This window comes from Natator depressus, chromosome 1 (assembly GCF_965152275.1).
Source record: "Natator depressus isolate rNatDep1 chromosome 1, rNatDep2.hap1, whole genome shotgun sequence".
Taxonomy (NCBI): Eukaryota; Metazoa; Chordata; order Testudines; family Cheloniidae; genus Natator; species Natator depressus.
This window is the reverse complement of record NC_134234.1, coordinates 183,086,219-183,103,383: the sequence shown is the minus strand read 5'-3', so window position 1 is coordinate 183,103,383 and position 17,165 is coordinate 183,086,219. Positions and strand designations below refer to the sequence as shown.

The following is a 17,165-nucleotide window of genomic DNA, read 5'->3' as shown; positions in this document are numbered from 1 at the left end:
CTTTGAGAACTGGCTACTTTCCACATAGCTGGCAACTGGAAATGGAGTTTTGCAGGAAACTGGATAAGAGGCACCATGCTGGGATGGGGGATGTTTGCAGAAGTGGGGTGGGCAGTAGTCTTGCCTGGTACAAGCCTTGACCTGCTGTGCCTCCGCAGTTCTCTACCTCACGCTGTTCATGGCCTGCACTCTCCATGCAACCCCATCTCTCCACTGCTATGTTTTGATTTAGCCGTCGAGTCATTAACCAGCAAAATGGATGCTGGCATTGGGAGCACATGTCTGCAGGGTTAGGGAGAGAAGAAGCTGGATTGTGTCTGAGTGAGGACACAACAGAAGAGGATCTGCCTTGAAGAGGGAGGTGTGGACAGGCTGGGGCATTTTACATTGTGTTGAAAGTAGAGGATCGGTTTTGGGGGGGGAGAGGTGGGATCAGCACAGCTCTCATTGGGTGGATCTTTCTGGAGAAGGGCTTGAAGACGCCTTTAGTTGTTGGTGGCTTTGTCTTGACAAGGAAAAGTGGTCAAGTTGAGGTTGGGCTTAGCTACATGGGACTGCTCCTCCTATGTCAATGTTAAGTAAGAGTGTAACTCCTGTTTGAGACAGTGTCCTGCTGCTGGAGTGGCAACTAGTGACCTAATGAGAGGGAGCAGGCATGTGTGTGCCTGGCAGAGCTCTGCATGCAGGGCTTTTTCATATCCAGTTTGATTTTACTCTCTGCCAATATCCCAACGGGAGCGTGTCTCGGCTCTCTTGCACTCTGCATGAGAGATGAGTAATGAGTTTAATGAGGTGGGAAGCTGGCTGCCAGGGAGAGAGAAATCTGCTCTGCTGGTGGTTTCCATGGCAGAGGATGTCATCGGCAGCGATGGGAAACGGAGGTAATAAGGATGTACTGAATTAATCAGGATCCTGCTCCTCTCCGTCAAAGTGGTCCTCAACCATGGATATGCAGGGGAGGAGGGCTGTTTATATGGGGTGGGGTGGGGAGGGAGGATCTTTAAAGGCTGACAGCTTCCCCCATCGAGGTCTCACTCCAGAGGCATATTATCCGGGCCTCCTCCTGGAGGAGGAACCTGCCTTGCCCAGACAGCTAGAGGACTCCAGCTTCCTCTGCATGTGAAGAGTACCCTGCGGGGGTGACTGCAGCTGAGAAAGAATACCCTCTAGGTCTAGGGGAGGAGGAGGGAAGAACACAGCTGGAAGGCAGATCTGCAGAAGGATAATATCATGCAGATGAGGGGTTCAGCTCATAATCCTTGACTGGTAATCAGTCCTTCAGCATTTCAGCAGTCTGGGCCTAGGCAGGACAGAGCAGTTATCCTACAGCTGTAGTGTAGCCAGTCTCCAACCTCTAGGTCAGGTGTTACCATGTCTATTTATCCAGGCCATGAAACACGACAGATGAGAGTATATGGCCCGAGGGCCAAATGGTCACCAGACCCAGTTGTTCACAGTACTCCATGGATCCTCAAACTCTGGTCCAAAGAAGTACAGAATTCAGCGGGTGGTTGCAGGGGGTTACGTGCCTGGGGACCTATGTGTGATGGGAGGAGGAGGGTTGTAACCCACTATTGACTTTACACCCCTAAACCTTATGCCACTCAGTGTTATGTGAGACCCTTTAGCACCCATCTCTGTTCTGTCATGACAGATCATTTACTGTACCAGGGAAGCTCAAACCCTGCCCTTTCTGAGGGTTTGCTTTGGCAGCTTGGTAGGAGGCTGGGATATACACATTATGTGCATACACAGCTGATTGCAGCCACCCTCGGTGTCAATTAAGTTGTAGGTCAAATTGAGGAGAAATTCCTAATCTAGTGACACCAGGTGTGACCCCTTCAGCTCCAGATAGTCTTGTTGGCACGTTCTAAATCCCCAGATCCTGTTAGAGGATTGCTGTGTCTCCAGTACCTCTCTGGCCTTCCACACCATGGGGATTGGGTGACTGTATTTATTTCACCTGAGAAAAAAGGGGCACTAAGAGAATCAGGTGCCCAAATTCCATTGAATTTCAAAGGGATTCAAATGAACTTCCTTTGGCTTCTTTGAAAATCCTAGCCTTATCTTTTTTTACCACACCCAGAATTGTGTTAGAGGGTTCACAGAACAAACAGGAAGCTGTGGGGAGCTGAGAGCCTGATTTTAGGTGTGAGTGAGGAGAGACACACAGCTGGGAAGGGATTGGGGTGAGGAAGGACAGCGGTTGTTGCAGTCATGTCATCGTGGGTTTTTTTGGTCTCTGTTTTTCCCCTCCCCCCAGACAATCGTCTACAGGTGAACCAGACCCAGAAGAACATCACGGTTCTGGAGAACCAGTGGGTGACACTGGAGTGCGCTGTCACCAACCGGACCAGCCCCGCTTCGCAGCTCTCGGTGGAATGGTACGTGTGGAAATCTGGCCACCCAGAGAAAGAGGCAGTGGCACGGCTGAGCCGCCAGGCCACTCTGCAGTACGGAGATCTGGCAGCACTGAGCGACCTGAAGGGCAGGCTACATTTGGAGAGCCCTTCCCCAGGCCTGTACCTGCTCACCCTCCAGAACGTGGTGGTGCAAGACAGCGGAGCCTACGACTGCCGCGTCGAGGAGTGGCTCTTGGATCCCAGCAACCAGTGGTACAAAAGGGCAGAAGACCTCTCTGGGCTGACTACTGTCACTGTGAAACAGCCAGGTAACTGGATCCTCTGGGTCACATTCCTCGGGCTCTGGGGCTGCATCAGAGAGAGAGAGACCCTTCCTCTCCCTCCCAAATTGTGAGGGTCCTAACCTGGCTTGCCAGGCCTCTCCTCATCACCCCCCTGAAACCAGAAATCTCCCACATCGTGAGAAATGACGTAACTGACTATTCATTGTTATAATGGCACATCTACCACCTCAAAGCACTCCCCAAACATGACCGCTTGGCAGCCCCATCTCCAGTGGGCATGTGAGGGAGCCATATCTCACTCCAGCCTGCATGTTCATCCACCAGCTCAGGACTGATTTGGGCATGCTGGGTAGGGAGGGAGGGGAATGGCGGCCGTGTGACTCTTTCATGCCCGTTGCCAACTCCCTCTTTGTTTCTCTCCTTTGTTCCCTCACCCCATGCACTGCAGCTGAGCTGGGGGAGCAGGGCTGGCAGCAGCAACAGCTTGAGCTAACGTTTCTGTGTCCCTTCATTGCCACCATGCTAATCTGGAGGGAGAACACAGGGGTACCGCAGACACAGCAATCCTCTAATAGGATTTGGGGATTGGTTGTCTTCCTCTCTGATGTTGCTGGAGGGCCTATGAATTTTTTTAAAACACCAGCACCACCCTGACCCGAAGGTGCAGCAAGGGGGTGGAGATGGAGAGCGTGGAATTTATATCTAGATATTTTTTCATTTCAGTCATTCAGATGACTTACATTGCATATATTTTACACGGTGTTAAATGTTCTAGTTTAAAATGCGACCTTGTGTGACATCATGCTCTGTTTAAAGGGACCTTATGATCTTGCATGAGCATCTGATGGGAGATAATTACATGGGTTGAAAGCCTCTTCAGGCATTCAGATTGGAGCTTTTATCCAAGCTGTTTAGCAAGATGGATTGTCGCCACACTACAGATGGAGAAACTGAAGCAGAGCAATATTGTGACTTGTCCAGTCTGGGAACAGAACTCCTGGCTCTCTACCTGATGAGGGGGTTAGGAAGCAATTTCTCCTGGGAGGAGATTATTTCATAACTGCTCACTTTTGGGGCTTCTTGCACCTTCTTCTGAAGCATCTGGTGCTGGCTGCTGTCAGAGACAGGGTTCTGGGCTAGATGGGCCACTGGTCTGATCTGGTCTGGCAGTTCCTGTGTTCCCTGCTGCTGCCAAATACACACTCGTGCCATGTACAGCAAAGTGACAGTGGGAACAGAACCCTTCCTTAGCCTTTCCAGAGCCTGTGCCTGCAGGAGGTGTATGTCTGAAGCCTTTCACTCATTACAAGAGCCCCTGGCTGGAAAGTGAAGCCAGACAAATTCAGACTGGAAATAAGACACACATTTTGAACAGTGAGGGTAATGAACAACTTACCGAGGGAAGTGGTGGATTCTCCATCCTCTGAAGTGTTTGAATCAAGACAGGATGTCTTTTTAAATGAAATGCTTCTGTTCAGCCAGAAATTATTGAGCTTGATGAAGGAATCACTGGTTGAAATTCTCTGGCCTGTGCTAGACAAAAGGTCGCACTAGACGATCATAATATTCCCTTCTGGATTTAAGCCCCTGGGAATACATTCATTGATTGTTTTTACACAGATCCCCAGGATATTTCATTGGGACTTCTCCCTGGGGATGTGCAAAGCTGCTGGCAAAATGTCAGGAGACTGGAAAGGTTGTGGCAGGGATGTAATTACCTGTGGAGAGGGTTTGTGCCCTAAAGGGAAAAAATGCTGTCTCGGGAATTATGAAAATCATATCCATGAAATCTTGGCTTGGGAAACTCTTCCAAATGACATGGCTTGAGCAGAAAGGTCCTCATTTCTCCAGGTGATTACTACGTAGATTACACATACTATAACTAAGATTATTTATAAATCTCCATTTGGGCTGAAACTTCCCAGCCCTGATCTAAGCCCTGAGATGAATGCTTTAGCAAAGTGTAGAAGGAAATCCCTTTAGCCCCTTTTGAGCGGTGGAAGTGTGTGTTGCGTTGGATGGGTGCGGAGAGATAGGGGAAGAGGACTACATTGATTTAGGTTTAAAGAAAAGCAACTTGTTTTTGCTCACAAGTAACTCAAAAATGGCTGAACAAAAGCTCCAAACTTAGCATGTGACTCATTCTTCCATGAAAAAGAATCTCTTTGTTCTTATTTTTTGGGAATCAGTAGTTGTGAGCAATTGGAAAATACTCTCGTAGGTAACTTGCAAAAAGGAGGAAAACTGGGTTTTTGCCGTTCCTGTATTTGCTGCTTTATGAGGAGGCCTGGATTTGCCTTGCTTGTGTTTATCTTAGAAATCTCAAGAATCTCAAGGCTTGTCTTCTCCATTTCCTCCTGCGGCCTCCCTGAAGGACACGAACTCAAACCATTGACATGTACTTGCAGCCTTACATCACCTGCATGAAGTTTCTTATATGAGAATTTCCTTAGGACCATCTCAAATACCTAAGAACTGCTAGAAGGGTGCCCTGTTCCTGTAAACCCTAAGGGCCCTGATCCAGCAATGCTTGGGAGGCCTGGGGGAGGGGATCCTGCTAGCTGCAAACACCACCTGCTGCCCTTTAGAGGGAAGTCCTGACGCTGCAGACCTCAGGTCCACAAAAAAAGAGTCCCACTTCTGTGAACTTCTTTAGACTCTCAGGATGCTGTAGAGAGTTGTAGGAGAGCGACATTCCTATTATCTGCTTAATGCCTGCAGGAAGTGGGGCGAGGGAAATGCAGGTGGCAGACTTTGAGAGTTGATAGAATGAAGGGAAAAAGTCCCTCCTACTTCAGCTACTCCCCATTGTCCATGAAGAGGATCACAGGGAGTGGAGACTTTCTTCCCTATTCCACCGCTTTGTCAGCTTTAGGCCTGGTCTACACTACAAACTTAGGTCGACATAAGCTGCATTAGGTCAATTTAATAATGTATGTGTCTACACTACCAAGTCCCTTCCGCTGACCTAAATGGCCTGTAAAGTCGACTTCTGTACTCCAGCTCTGCGAGAGGTGTAGCGCTTGATTCGACATCCACAGGTCAACATGGGGATAGTATAGACACTGCGTTGTGTAATTCAAATGAATTGGCCTCCAGGAGGTGTCCCACAGTGCTCTGCTGTGACTGCTCTGGAGAGCACTTTCAACTGTGCTGCACGTCAGCCAAGTACACAGGAAACAGCCGCTCCCCTGTTAAAGCCCCGGGAACTTTTACATTTTCATTTCCTGTTTGATCAGCGTGGAGAGCTCGTCAGCACAGCTGATCATGGAGACCCAAGGTCGCAATCGCGCTCCAGCATGGAGTTCACAGGAAGTGGTGGATCTCATTGCTGTGTGGGGAGAACAGTCTGTGCAGGCAGAAATCCAAGCCAGTAGAAGAAATGCTGACATCTATGCCAAGATCACCCGGGGCCTGGGGGAGAAGGGTTACACTGGGGACACGCAGCAGTGCCGCATGAAAATAAAGGAGCTTCGGCAAGCGTACCAGAAGACAAGGGAGGTGAACAGTCGCTCTGGTTCTGCCCCACAGACATGCCGCTTTTATGAGAAGCCGCATGCGATTCTTGGTGGCGACCCCACCACTACCCCAAAACGCTTTGTGGATACCTCCCAGGAGCCCTGGGTGACCTCAGGCAACAACAAGGAGGACACTGTTGATGAGGAGGAGGGAAATGTGAGGCAGGCAAGTAGAGGATCCATTCTCCCCGACAACCAAGAACTGTTTTTAACCCTGGAGCCCACCCCCTTCACAGGACCAGTCGGCGGCAGAGCGTGATGCCAGGGAAGGCACCTCTGGTGAGTACACATTTCCAATCAAACTGTAGGGGTTACATGCTATTATTTTTTAGGTTTAATCTGAACAAAAAGGTAGGTGTAGTGGGTATCGATGGCCACTCCAGCTACGCAGAAGGTGCTCTCTGAAAAAGATTGTTTATGTGCACAGGGATGGCCCGGGAATCCTCCATGGAGATCTCTAGGAAGCTTTCATGGAGGTACTCTGCAATCCTTCGCAGAAGGTTTCTGGGAAGGGCTGCCTTGTTTTGTTCACCACAGTAGGACACTTTCCCATGGCACTCCAGTATTAACTCTGCTGGCATCATTGCAGCATAAGGACCAGGTCTGTACCCAAACACTTGCAGCATCTGCTCCCTTGCCGTCTCTGTTACCCTCAGGAGCGTGATATTGCATATGGTCACGTAGGGGAAATGGGGGAAGTTTTCAGTGCTAGCCCTTAAACCGCAAACAGTTCAACAAGTAATACGCCCCCCGTTTGGTGAAATCTGGGTCGTACAACCACGCTTTGCCAAACGTGCCGTGGTTGTGGTTGGAAGGGATCACTGCGTATTGCAACCAGTATTTAAAAAAGGCAGGGAGGGCAGCTTCCTAGTTGTCTCCATCCTCCCCACCCCCACCCAGTGCCACTTTTGTAAAAAAAAAAAAAAAAAAAAAAAAACAATTTGGGGGGCTTTACACTGCGGCCTGTCCTCAAGCACCATCCAGGTTTCTAGGGGCAAGGGGGCTTTTGTCAAGTTCCAACCAGTGATCCCAAGGATGTCTTCACAAAAGCTGCAGCACAAGAGTTCTCGCCCATGCCTCCTGGCCTTACTCACCATGGCTGGAGCAGCAAACTGACTCTTTCAGTAGCCAGTGGTTGTGATTATGTTGTGGTTTGCAGGGAAGTGCATTGAGGGGTGTTTTTTTTATTTAAAAAAAAAATTAACCTTGCACCAGAAACAATATATGCACTGTTAATGCTACCCTAGTGCTTTGTCTTCCTTGCAGCTGAAACCTTGTCCGTCGGCACATCCTCCACACCGGGACAGAGACTTTCCCAGATTAGAAGGCGGAAAAAGAAGACTCAGGAGGACCTGTTCCATGAGTTAATGCGCGCCTTCGAGAGTGACAAGACAGAGTGCAGCGCATGGAGGATCACACTGTCTGAGAACGTGGGCATGGACAGGGAGGACAGGAGAGCATGCAGGGAACAAGAGCGTGCCAAGCAGGAGGAGATGCTGCGGGTTATGAAGAGGCAATCAGACATGTTGAAGCGTCTGGTTGAGGTTCAAGAAAGGCAGCTGGATGCTAGAATCCCTCTGCAGCCTATGCTGAACCTGTTGCCATCATCGCCCAGTTCTACATCCTCCTCCCCCAAACGTCCTATGAGGCGGGGGAGGAAAGTTCGGTATCCCTTGCACTCAACACCAGGGGAGGGTACAAGGACCAGAAAGCGCCCATTCCCACACCTTTGATTGTTATTGCAGTGCATCTGTAAGCAAGCTGTCCTTGTTTCTCCCCCCACGGTGTTATCAGCCCTGTTGCCCCAGGTTATCTTACTTTTCTTTGCTGTCTCTGTGTGTTTGTGCTCATAATAAAACTTAACAGATTGAGGAGAAAAGGCTCTTTATTCATTCAACACACAGTGGTTAGTGTGGGTGGCATTTACAGGGAGAAAATGCAATGAAGTGGACAGTTTGGTAAGGAACACAGATAAGTGTCACATTACTCTGGCTCATTGCTGAAACTGCTTTTCAAAGCCTCCCGGAGACACAGAGCCCTCAGTGTGCTCTTCTTATTACCCTGGTTTCTGGCTTCTCACTTCTCAGCGGCACTCCACCATGTAAAGATGATGCGTGACTGTCTCCAGCAACTGTGAATTGCTCCGCTCTATGTCTTCCAGCAGGACTGCTAGCGTGTATCACATTGTTCCACGCAGTGGCTCCTACTTTGGCTGAGGAAATACTGCAGGATAAGGCACGAGGTGTTTGTAATGCTTACAACAACAGCGTACAGCTGAGCTGGGTCCATGCTTATCGTGCTATGGCGTCTGCACGGGTAACCCAGGCCTACCAAAAAAAGGCGAGAAAAAGGCTTGGTTTTTTTGCGGTTGATTTCAGGGAGGGAGGGGGGAAAGTGCATCTTGGGAGGCTAATACCCTGTTCCCATAACCACCCGCACAAATGTTTGGTCTCATAAGGCATTGCAAGCCCAACCCAAAATTCCACTCCACTACATGCACTGTGGGAGAGCTACCCACAGTGCAGTGCTCCAGGCATCAATGCAAGCCCTGCTAGTGAGGATGCACTCTGCTGCTACAATGAGCATAGCGTGGACATGCAAGATCGACTTGCTTAAATCGGAGGCTCGATGTCGACTTACATAAAATCGACTTAACTCTGTAGTGTAGACATGGCCTTTAGGAATCTCAGAACCTCCCCTGATCCCATGAACCTTGGGCTGCTCATCAGGGCTCCTAAAGGCTCCCTGCTGACCTTGGTAGGTTCCAGGAAGATCCCCACACAGCCTGTAACAGGCTTCCCACCCAAAATGATCCAAAATTAGCCCCTGACCCCAGGAGCCAGCCAAAATAGCCTCCTGAAGTCTACACAGGAGCAGTGCTCCCTTAAATGGAACTTAAGTGGCCTACAGGGTAGAAAAGCTGAGTGGGGCTTAAGGGTGTACTTTTGCATAGGAAGAGATCAACGGGGAAGTCCCCTATTTCCTTTGGACCTGCTGAGGTCTCCAGGAGGGGGAACCTCCAGCCAAGCTTTTGAGGAGAAATTATTTTTCTATTGAAAAGATTCCCTTGTAGTTGGTTGCACTTTGAACTCAGTCTGTGTAAAGTGAAGGGCTAGAAGTTGCATTCTTAAATCTTTAAATGGAAACTTAGATCTCCAGCAGCTCTTTGGGGTGCTGTGGTAGGTTCTCCAGAGCCCATGTTCCCTGATGATGTTACTAAATCAAATGTTAATTGTTCTTGAAATCAGATTTTAAACAACTAAATTTAGGTCCTGGGCCCTGGATCTCAGCTAGGGGAACTGGTGAAGCTAGCTTTATCCCTCCCCTTTGTTTGCTGCAAAGTAGCCAAAAAAAAAAAAAAACCCCAACCCAGAAAACGACAACCCTGAGAATCTTGGAACTGTATTTAACACCTCTGTTTTGGGGGATCATCGTGATTTAGGAACCCATTGTCCGATTCACTTTGTGCTTTTTCAGAAAAAATCAACCTTGGCCCCAGATCAGAGTTATCAGTATTGAGGCCAAAAATACGATGGCTTTTGTAAATTTTAGAACTCAGGAGAAAAAAATCAGACTTATGATGTAAGTTTATTTGCAACATTAATGATGGAGCAGTATTGTTCCTTAATATACACAATGTGAGTGAATATAGGAGAACTGTAATTTTTGGAGTTCCTTATTTCTTTATGCATCTAAATGAATTACCTTGGTGTAACCGTTTTTCCATATGACAGTATACGCACATGCACACTTCTTCCTGGAAGGTTGCTGCCAGGGTCTGTCTGCATAGCACAAACAAGGCCTAACTGAGCTATAGGAAAGTTCACATTTCGACCCTCTGATCAAAATGGAGCATTGTTCGCTGGGGATGTTTGCACGGGATGGCCACAAATGGTACCGTGGCCAGGGATAGGCTGTTTAGCCTGCGGGCTGTGCTTCACCCACCCCCACTGTGGCTGTGCACTTGGGCGGGAAAGGGGTAGCCATTTCAGACAGTTTGTTCTGTTTTTCTCTCCGCTTTCATTAATGAATGTCTCCGAACTGTCAGATCCCACCTTGCAGGTGGATACCGCCGTCTCCAACCTCACGGTGCTGGAGAAGGAGCCCTTCCCGCTGGACTGCAGCATTCTGTCCCGCTCCAGCCAAGAGTCCCACTTCGCTGTGACCTGGTACAACCTGAGGATGAAAGAGGGAGGAGGCCGGGTTAGCCATGGCACGGAGGAAGAGGAGGAGAGGGAGGCCCTGCTAAGCGTGGGCCCAGATGCAGTGTTTGGCCAGGAGGCAGGCCGCTTTGAAGGCAGGCTGCGCTTCCAGAGGCTCTCCTCTGTCCTCTACCGACTGACGGTGCTGCAGGCAGGCGCTGCTGATGCTGGCAACTACTCATGCCTCGTGGAGGAGTGGCTGCCTGATCCCAAAGGGGTGTGGTACAGGCTGGCTGAGGAGGAGTCTGGCACTGTCACTATTCACGTGCAGGACACAGGTGAGATGTCAGACGGCTCCAACAGGGAGGTGGGGCGGGGCCGCTGGGGAGACTGAGGCATGGGACTCTGCAGAGAAGTGTATGTTAATATATCTATGCAAACGTTCTCCCCAGGCCCTACAACCTTCCTGGCATCATGCTAGGGGACTAATAATGGAGCCTTTCACTTCTGCCATAGATTCAGATGGGGAATAACCCAGTGTCATTCCTGTCTGGTGTCCCCTATGTTGTGAGTTGGTGGGTTTCAACCTAGTTCGTAGGGGACTCCTGTCCACCATTGACACCAGTGGCCCCCCTTGTTGGCAATCAAGGCAGAGAGGCCAAGGATTGAATGGACCATGGAGACTGGATTGTCCTGTCCTGCCTTGAAGAGGCTCCTTCAGGTTAGGGGTGAGGCAGGCAGAGGCAACAGTGCAGTTGAAGTGGCTTATGCTGTGCCTTTCCGGTGGGTAAGGAGGGACTTATTCATCAGAGTGTCCAACCCTGGTGCCTTTCGCCAGCACTGTATTCACTGACAACCAAAAAAGACAGAAACACAATTAAAAGCTGGGCAGTGCTGGAGCTTGGGAGCATAATGTCTGTCACCGACCTGCATGACCCCTCCCCCATCCCTGAGAAGCAACAGCCAGAAGCCCTGAATTGAGGTGGCTGGCTTTGTGACACTGGCTAATGTCCATAGGGGTTTAGGATGAGCCTGTTCCTCAAACTCTAGTGACCCAGGTGCTCCCAGCTACTGTCTGTACCTCAGCATGAAATCCAGCATCCTACGGGTCAGCTGCACAGCCGGAGGCTGCACTGTCTTCTGTAGGGGAGACGCTTGTGCCTGACTGACTTGCCGGGAACTTTTGAGGAGCTTGACACACATGCTGCTTTCTTCTCTTCTGCTCTGAGAGCCAGTGTGCACTGGGCTGAACTGTCCAGCATTTCCAGTTTCCTTTTCCAGCGCATAGGGTGAGAAGGTGCAAACAGTCTTTGGATGCAAGTCCTGTGGATTTTGCAGTGCTTGGAGCTGAAGACAGCTCACTTGTCACCCCTGGCATTTCAGGTGCACAGGGGCGGGCCCTTTGAGATGCCAGCTATCCTTTCTGGTTTCCCTGCCAGATTTCCTCGGTAGGACATGTTTCGGAGCTGAGGATGGGGAATCTTAGTTCAAGCTATCCCTGTCTTTTGGAATATGCGATGCAGTGAGGCCCCATGGGCACGCCCACTGGAGATCGGGGAATGGATCGCAGAGGTGGAAGCATGAGTGAGGCTGAGTATTATGGATCGCAGAGGTGGAAGCATGCTAGTGAGCCACTCCGCCCTTTCTGCTCCCAGTGGAATGGGAAGTAAAAAAGCCATTTGACTTACAAATGTAGTAGGTGGGACACACCACAGTGGTAGATCCCTGTGTGTCACTGAGACCAAGGTCTGTCTCTTCAAATAAGGGACTTAAATGCATGTGTAGGGTGGGGAGGGAGAATTAAGATGTGGCTGCACCACACTCCCTTCCCCAACCCCTCCATTTCCCCCTGAGGAGGATTGCTGTCATCTGGGCATGGAATACATGGGACATAAATATACCAAAAAATATCTGCTCTGGGTAAATCACTCCCTCAAGCACCAAATCGTGCGGCTGCATCAGAGCTAAGAATATCAGGCTAGTTATTGGGTGAGCCAGTTGCATTGTGTGCTGTGGTGTGTCTGTACATTATTCCATCATCTCTCCCTGCCATGCAAGACAAAGGAGAGCACCCAGCAATGGGTGTGACTCGTATAGGAGTCTCCATAAATAGGATTTTGTATTGCATTGGGGCACTGTCCCTTTAAATAGAAACCTCTTCCAGAATAGGTGGTAGAGCAGGATCTGAGCCCTGTCTGGAAGGTAGATCAGTGCAACCTTTGGGATTGGAGCTGGAGAGGGCAGAGCTATCACTGTCTCCTTTCAGTCAAACCCCAGCATCCACAAACTCAGAGGCTCTTTAGACTAAGCTAGCTTGGTGCGAGTCCTCCTGATGAAAGTTGCAGGGTTCAGCTACTTTATACTGGTGAACAGAATAATAGGTGAAACTTTCCCTGAGCTATTGTTGCTTTGTGTTGCCGAGTCTTGTAATATTTGGTGTTTTTCTTAAAGCCCCAGATCCCAGAGTCGTGGGGTTTGGTGAAAATCTCAGCTTTCATTTAAAAAAAGTTTCTAGGTTTGAATGGTTGCACAACGGGAGTAAAATATGACCTGACCCCACCTCTTGAGTACAGAGATGAATATGAGTCTAATATAAAGGAATAAGTGTCAGGCAAGGAAAACAGGCCCCCTCCAGCTGACATTTACTGAGGGAAAGAGCACCTTTGTGGGGAGGGGGAGATTTGAAAATCCACTCTGAGCTTGATGCCTCCCCATCTCCACACTAGTCTGTTATCACCGTCTCTTTGACACTTCTCTGGCTAGTGGTGATGATGACCAAGATTCAGTGTTCAGTGGTGTTCAGTTTTTTCCTTTCTTTTGTCTCTGCTTTCAGGCTCCACTCTGCAGTCCACCATCTGCTCCAACGATGCCCTCTTCTACTTTGTGTTCTTCTACCCCTTCCCCATCTTCGGCATCCTGGTCATTGCCATCCTGCTGGTGCGATTCAAGAGCAGGAACTCCAGCAAGAACTCAGAGGGCAAAAATGGGGTCCCTTTGCTGTGGATCAAGGAGCCACACCTCAACTACTCTCCCACCTGCCTGGAGCCGCCCATCCTCAGCATCCACCCAGGAACTATAGACTAAAGGGGAGAGGCCGAGACTGACCCACAGAGAGAGAGAGAGACAGGGGCAAAGACACACCTGGAACCCAAAGGAACGGAGAGGTTTTGATGTTCTTGTTTAGTTTATTTCAGCATCTGTTCTTTGACTCCGTGACTGAGCCCTTCAGAGTCCCCCAGCTCTGGGATTGGAGGGTCTGAGTCTTCCTCAAGCACCTGTGATAACAAAATTAGTCCAGAGATGGATGGACAGTCCACATGCTTGCTGTACATAGTGGATTTCCCTCTTTTTGTTCTCATCAGTTGTTGTCCTTTGGGCTTATGCTTTTGTTACCCAAAGACTGTCGTCTTTCCCTCCCCATCGCCCCGTGAGCAGCTCCCAGAGCAGTTTCATTCAGCGCGCTGGTCTGGGTGTCCTGGGGCTCTTTTTGGAGTAAAAGTATTCATTTCCTGAAATAGATTTTGTTCGCCCCTCCTTGGACTTCATGTTGTAGTGAACAAAATCTTTCTCCAAGGTGAACTGAGCCGGCTGCTCACTATCCTGAAGTGAACAGGACCAGAACTGCGCTTTGAGGGCAGCTGGGTTTCAGTGAGGTCCATCTTGAAGACGAGGCTAGCTCAGCCGCTTCTCCGTCCCAAACGTTTCTCCTTTCTTTGAGGATTTAGCATGTATGCGGGGCTTCATTTGCGGGGTGTCGTCTTGTCCTTGGACAAGATTGGACGCTCAGGCCACTTGCCGTCAGGACTAAAAGAGCCTGGTTTGCTCCAAAGGACTGTGTGTGCCTGGGGCTTATGAAATACTCTGGCCCTGCCGCTAGCCAGAAGAAGACTTCCCAGACAGCCCAGCTTACCAGGGACAAAAGCCTCCCCCTCGGTTTTACTAAACAGTACTGCCGCTCTCTCAGAGGTGACAGGGTTGAGACTGGGCTGCCTGTGTGCTCCAGTCACACGGGGCCAGACAGCTGGATCCAACCTTGTCAGCTTGACCAAAGTAATGACTTTAGGAAGCAGGGGAGGGGGAGGCTCCATTTACTGGGATTCATTATATTTGAATGGTTCTGCAAGGGTGGTATGTTACAGCCACGCAATGGGAGTGTGGAATTAATGACAGGTTTCATTTTGTTTCCAATGACTTGCACTAATTACCAATGTGAGTTGAAACCAGGCAAGGAGGCTGCCGGAGGGATTTGCTCCCCGGGTGCTACTATGCCCTCTGGAAAGAAACAGATCCTCTCTCCCTTCTCTTGTGTGTTTTTGTGCCATTTTCTGTTATTTTGGCTTTATTTCTCTAGGAGAACAACTCTATTCCCTGCAACCCCCTATTGTAAGCAAGTGCTGGGGCAGTAGGTGCTGTTCTTTCCGTGAAAGATACAGCGGTTAAAAACCAAATGGGGGTTCTGTATAATTGGAGCACCCAAATTCCATTACTCAGTAAGCCAAGTACCCCAGCACATCCGGTGTAGGAAACCACCACCTCTAACACATCCTTGGCATATGTCGGGGGGGGGGGGGGGAGGAACAGGGGGGAACGATGGCCTAGAATGGCCTTTCAGTGTCTTCCTTGATGTCCTGGCAAACTTGGCCGTTGTTTGTCTTTTGTGGAGTGGCTAAATCCAAGTGGGGATATACCGCACACCCTGTTTCCCCATCCCTGTGTGTCTGTGAGGGACCATTCCCGCAGCCTCTGCCCTCTGCAAGCCAATAAGACTATCCTTCCTCAAGAGAGAAGGAGCTGGCAGGTCCATGATAGAGCAGCCCTACTTGGAGAACTCTGCAGGGCTAGTAGGTTAAACCATGATGCTCTGATGTTTCAGTGCAGGTGAAGAGCCTGCACAGAAATCTACACCCTGTATAATCTCTCCATAGATGGAGGAGAGGGGGCGTGTCTATACTACATACATGTGCATAAAAGTCTCACTCAACTGGAGGGGGAGTCCACCTAACGTTAGTTTTAAGAGATCCCTTTCCTTATGAGGAAGGAATTTGCTATGCTCCATTTCACTCATACCTTCTTGAAGTCTCCCTCCATCAAATTGTTACTGCTTAGCAGCCCCTCTGTGTGTATAATATTGCTCTCTAATATACACTCAGACACTCCTCCCCCTTGGCTATCCAGAGGGTCTGCTCAGAAGGGAGGATTGAAAAGCGAATGGAAATGAAGAACCAACCAAAAAAAACCAAACAAACAGCAGCCCCAAAACCAGTGGGTATTGTTTTATAAATGTAAAATCTCCTGTACATACTGCTTCAGGGCAGGAAGTGCAACTCATTTCAGTTTTAAAAGGAAAAAAAGACATCAAGAGAAGCCTTTCCTGCCCTAAGAGAACATTGCTCCTCAGCTGAGCACTAGAAATCTGCTGTATTGACCCACTAGCCTCTACATCTCTCCCCATCCTTTCGGACTGGCATTGCTTCCCTCTGCCCATGGAAAGCTGTTACACAGTGACCTCCAGTGGCCAGAAACATTCCCTTCCACGGCTCAGTTCTCTTAAGCAGATGCATTCCTGAGGGCCATGAGATGGGCTTTCCCTCGAAGCAGCGTTTGTGGTTACACAGTTTACCTGGAATATGACTTATCAGTTGGGCTGGCAACATATTGATATTTTTTTTAATAAACCAGACTCTTCCTGCAACAACTTTTATCATGAAGTTTTTCAAACAACCTTTTCTCCGCTTAACTTTCTGTTACGAGCCAAGAAGCAAAGAGAAAACTCTGTCCATGCATGATGTGGAAACCTGTTTGGGATTTTTTTTAAAAAAGAGCTTTGTATTATGTTGCACTAAACATGTTTTATACAACACACCTGAGAGCTGTAGTAAACTGTGTTGAAATCGTGATGAATGTTTGTTGCTGGTTTTGTGTGATAGGGGCTTTCAGCATGCTTTTTTTCCTCATTCATGCACACCTACTCATGTACTGCTGGCCAAGAGGTAGCTTCCGAATGGCATCTGAGCTGTGTCAAATTGAGATGTAATCTGGCCTTTGGATTCTAACCATGCATTTGGCACAGTTTTGGTGAGGAAAGTACGTAATAAGCAACCCAGGAGGCTGGCAGCTATAGTGGGGTCAGAGGAAAGGCTAACGTTGACTTCCCAGAACTTTCTAGAGCCACTCACTTCTAGGTGAATTCTGGCTTTAGGTTTTCTGCTGGCATAGCTCTGCTCTCATTCTGGGTCCCAGTGTGCACAGCCACTGTGGTGTGGCAGAATAACTTGCCCTGGCTTGCTCAGAGAGCTGGCTAATACAGAAGTTGCCGTAGAACACACTCCTACAGATCCCATCAAAGTTCAAAACAGGAAGGAGCCGCCCATTTCTTTGGCCTTATGTTCCTGGTTCTCCATTTGTGTGCAATCTCGGAAAGAACATAGGTGGCACCTCAGTACTAAAACAATTTTTATTGACAGTGCAAGAATCTGGCCAACCTTTTGTAAAACTGCTTTGTCAGCACCTCCATTCTGTGGCTGGGGAAACTGAAGCACACATTTAAGGATCACATTTTCAGGCATTTGCACAATTACAAATTCCTCTTCCCTCCACCCACCACATTTCCCTAAATGGACTCAAGCAGGAGAGGGGAGTGCAAGGAATGTTCTAAAACAGGGACTGAGTATCTGCAGCAGGATGGCCATGCACAGGTGGGCAGGTGCATGCGCAGGGGCCATGGGGATAGATCCTCCACTGCAGCTCCAAAGAGGTGGCATCTGAAGTGCAGGGGGGAGTGGTCTGTGGGACTTACAGCAATGCTGAGTGTGTAGCAGAGAACCCTGTGGGAGTTTTATGCTGGGCAGTACCCAGACT

General features: G+C 49.1%; 2 protein-coding genes across 4 annotated transcripts in view; both read left to right on the top strand.

Moving 5' to 3' along the window:
- Positions 1-14,849, top strand: part of IGSF3 (immunoglobulin superfamily member 3) — a 152,629-nt gene extending 137,780 nt beyond the window's left edge. For 2 of the 3 annotated variants that reach the window (XM_074971988.1, XM_074971998.1), the window contains 3 exons: positions 2,264-2,671; positions 10,214-10,645; positions 13,141-14,849. In XM_074971988.1, the coding sequence (XP_074828089.1) occupies positions 2,264-2,671; positions 10,214-10,645; positions 13,141-13,391 (1,091 nt within the window). In that variant the 3' untranslated portion in view covers positions 13,392-14,849. Of the gene's footprint in view, positions 1-2,263; positions 2,672-7,431; positions 8,149-10,213; positions 10,646-13,140 lie in introns of those variants that run through there. The other variant, XM_074972008.1, reaches the window with a different exon arrangement.
- LOC141998972 (myb/SANT-like DNA-binding domain-containing protein 7) lies at positions 5,657-7,096 on the top strand. The gene has a single exon (XM_074972021.1). The coding sequence runs from the start codon at positions 5,915-5,917 to the stop codon at positions 6,422-6,424; it is 510 nt and encodes a 169-aa protein (XP_074828122.1). The 5' UTR covers positions 5,657-5,914; the 3' UTR covers positions 6,425-7,096.
- Positions 14,850-17,165: the final 2,316 nt, after the last annotated feature.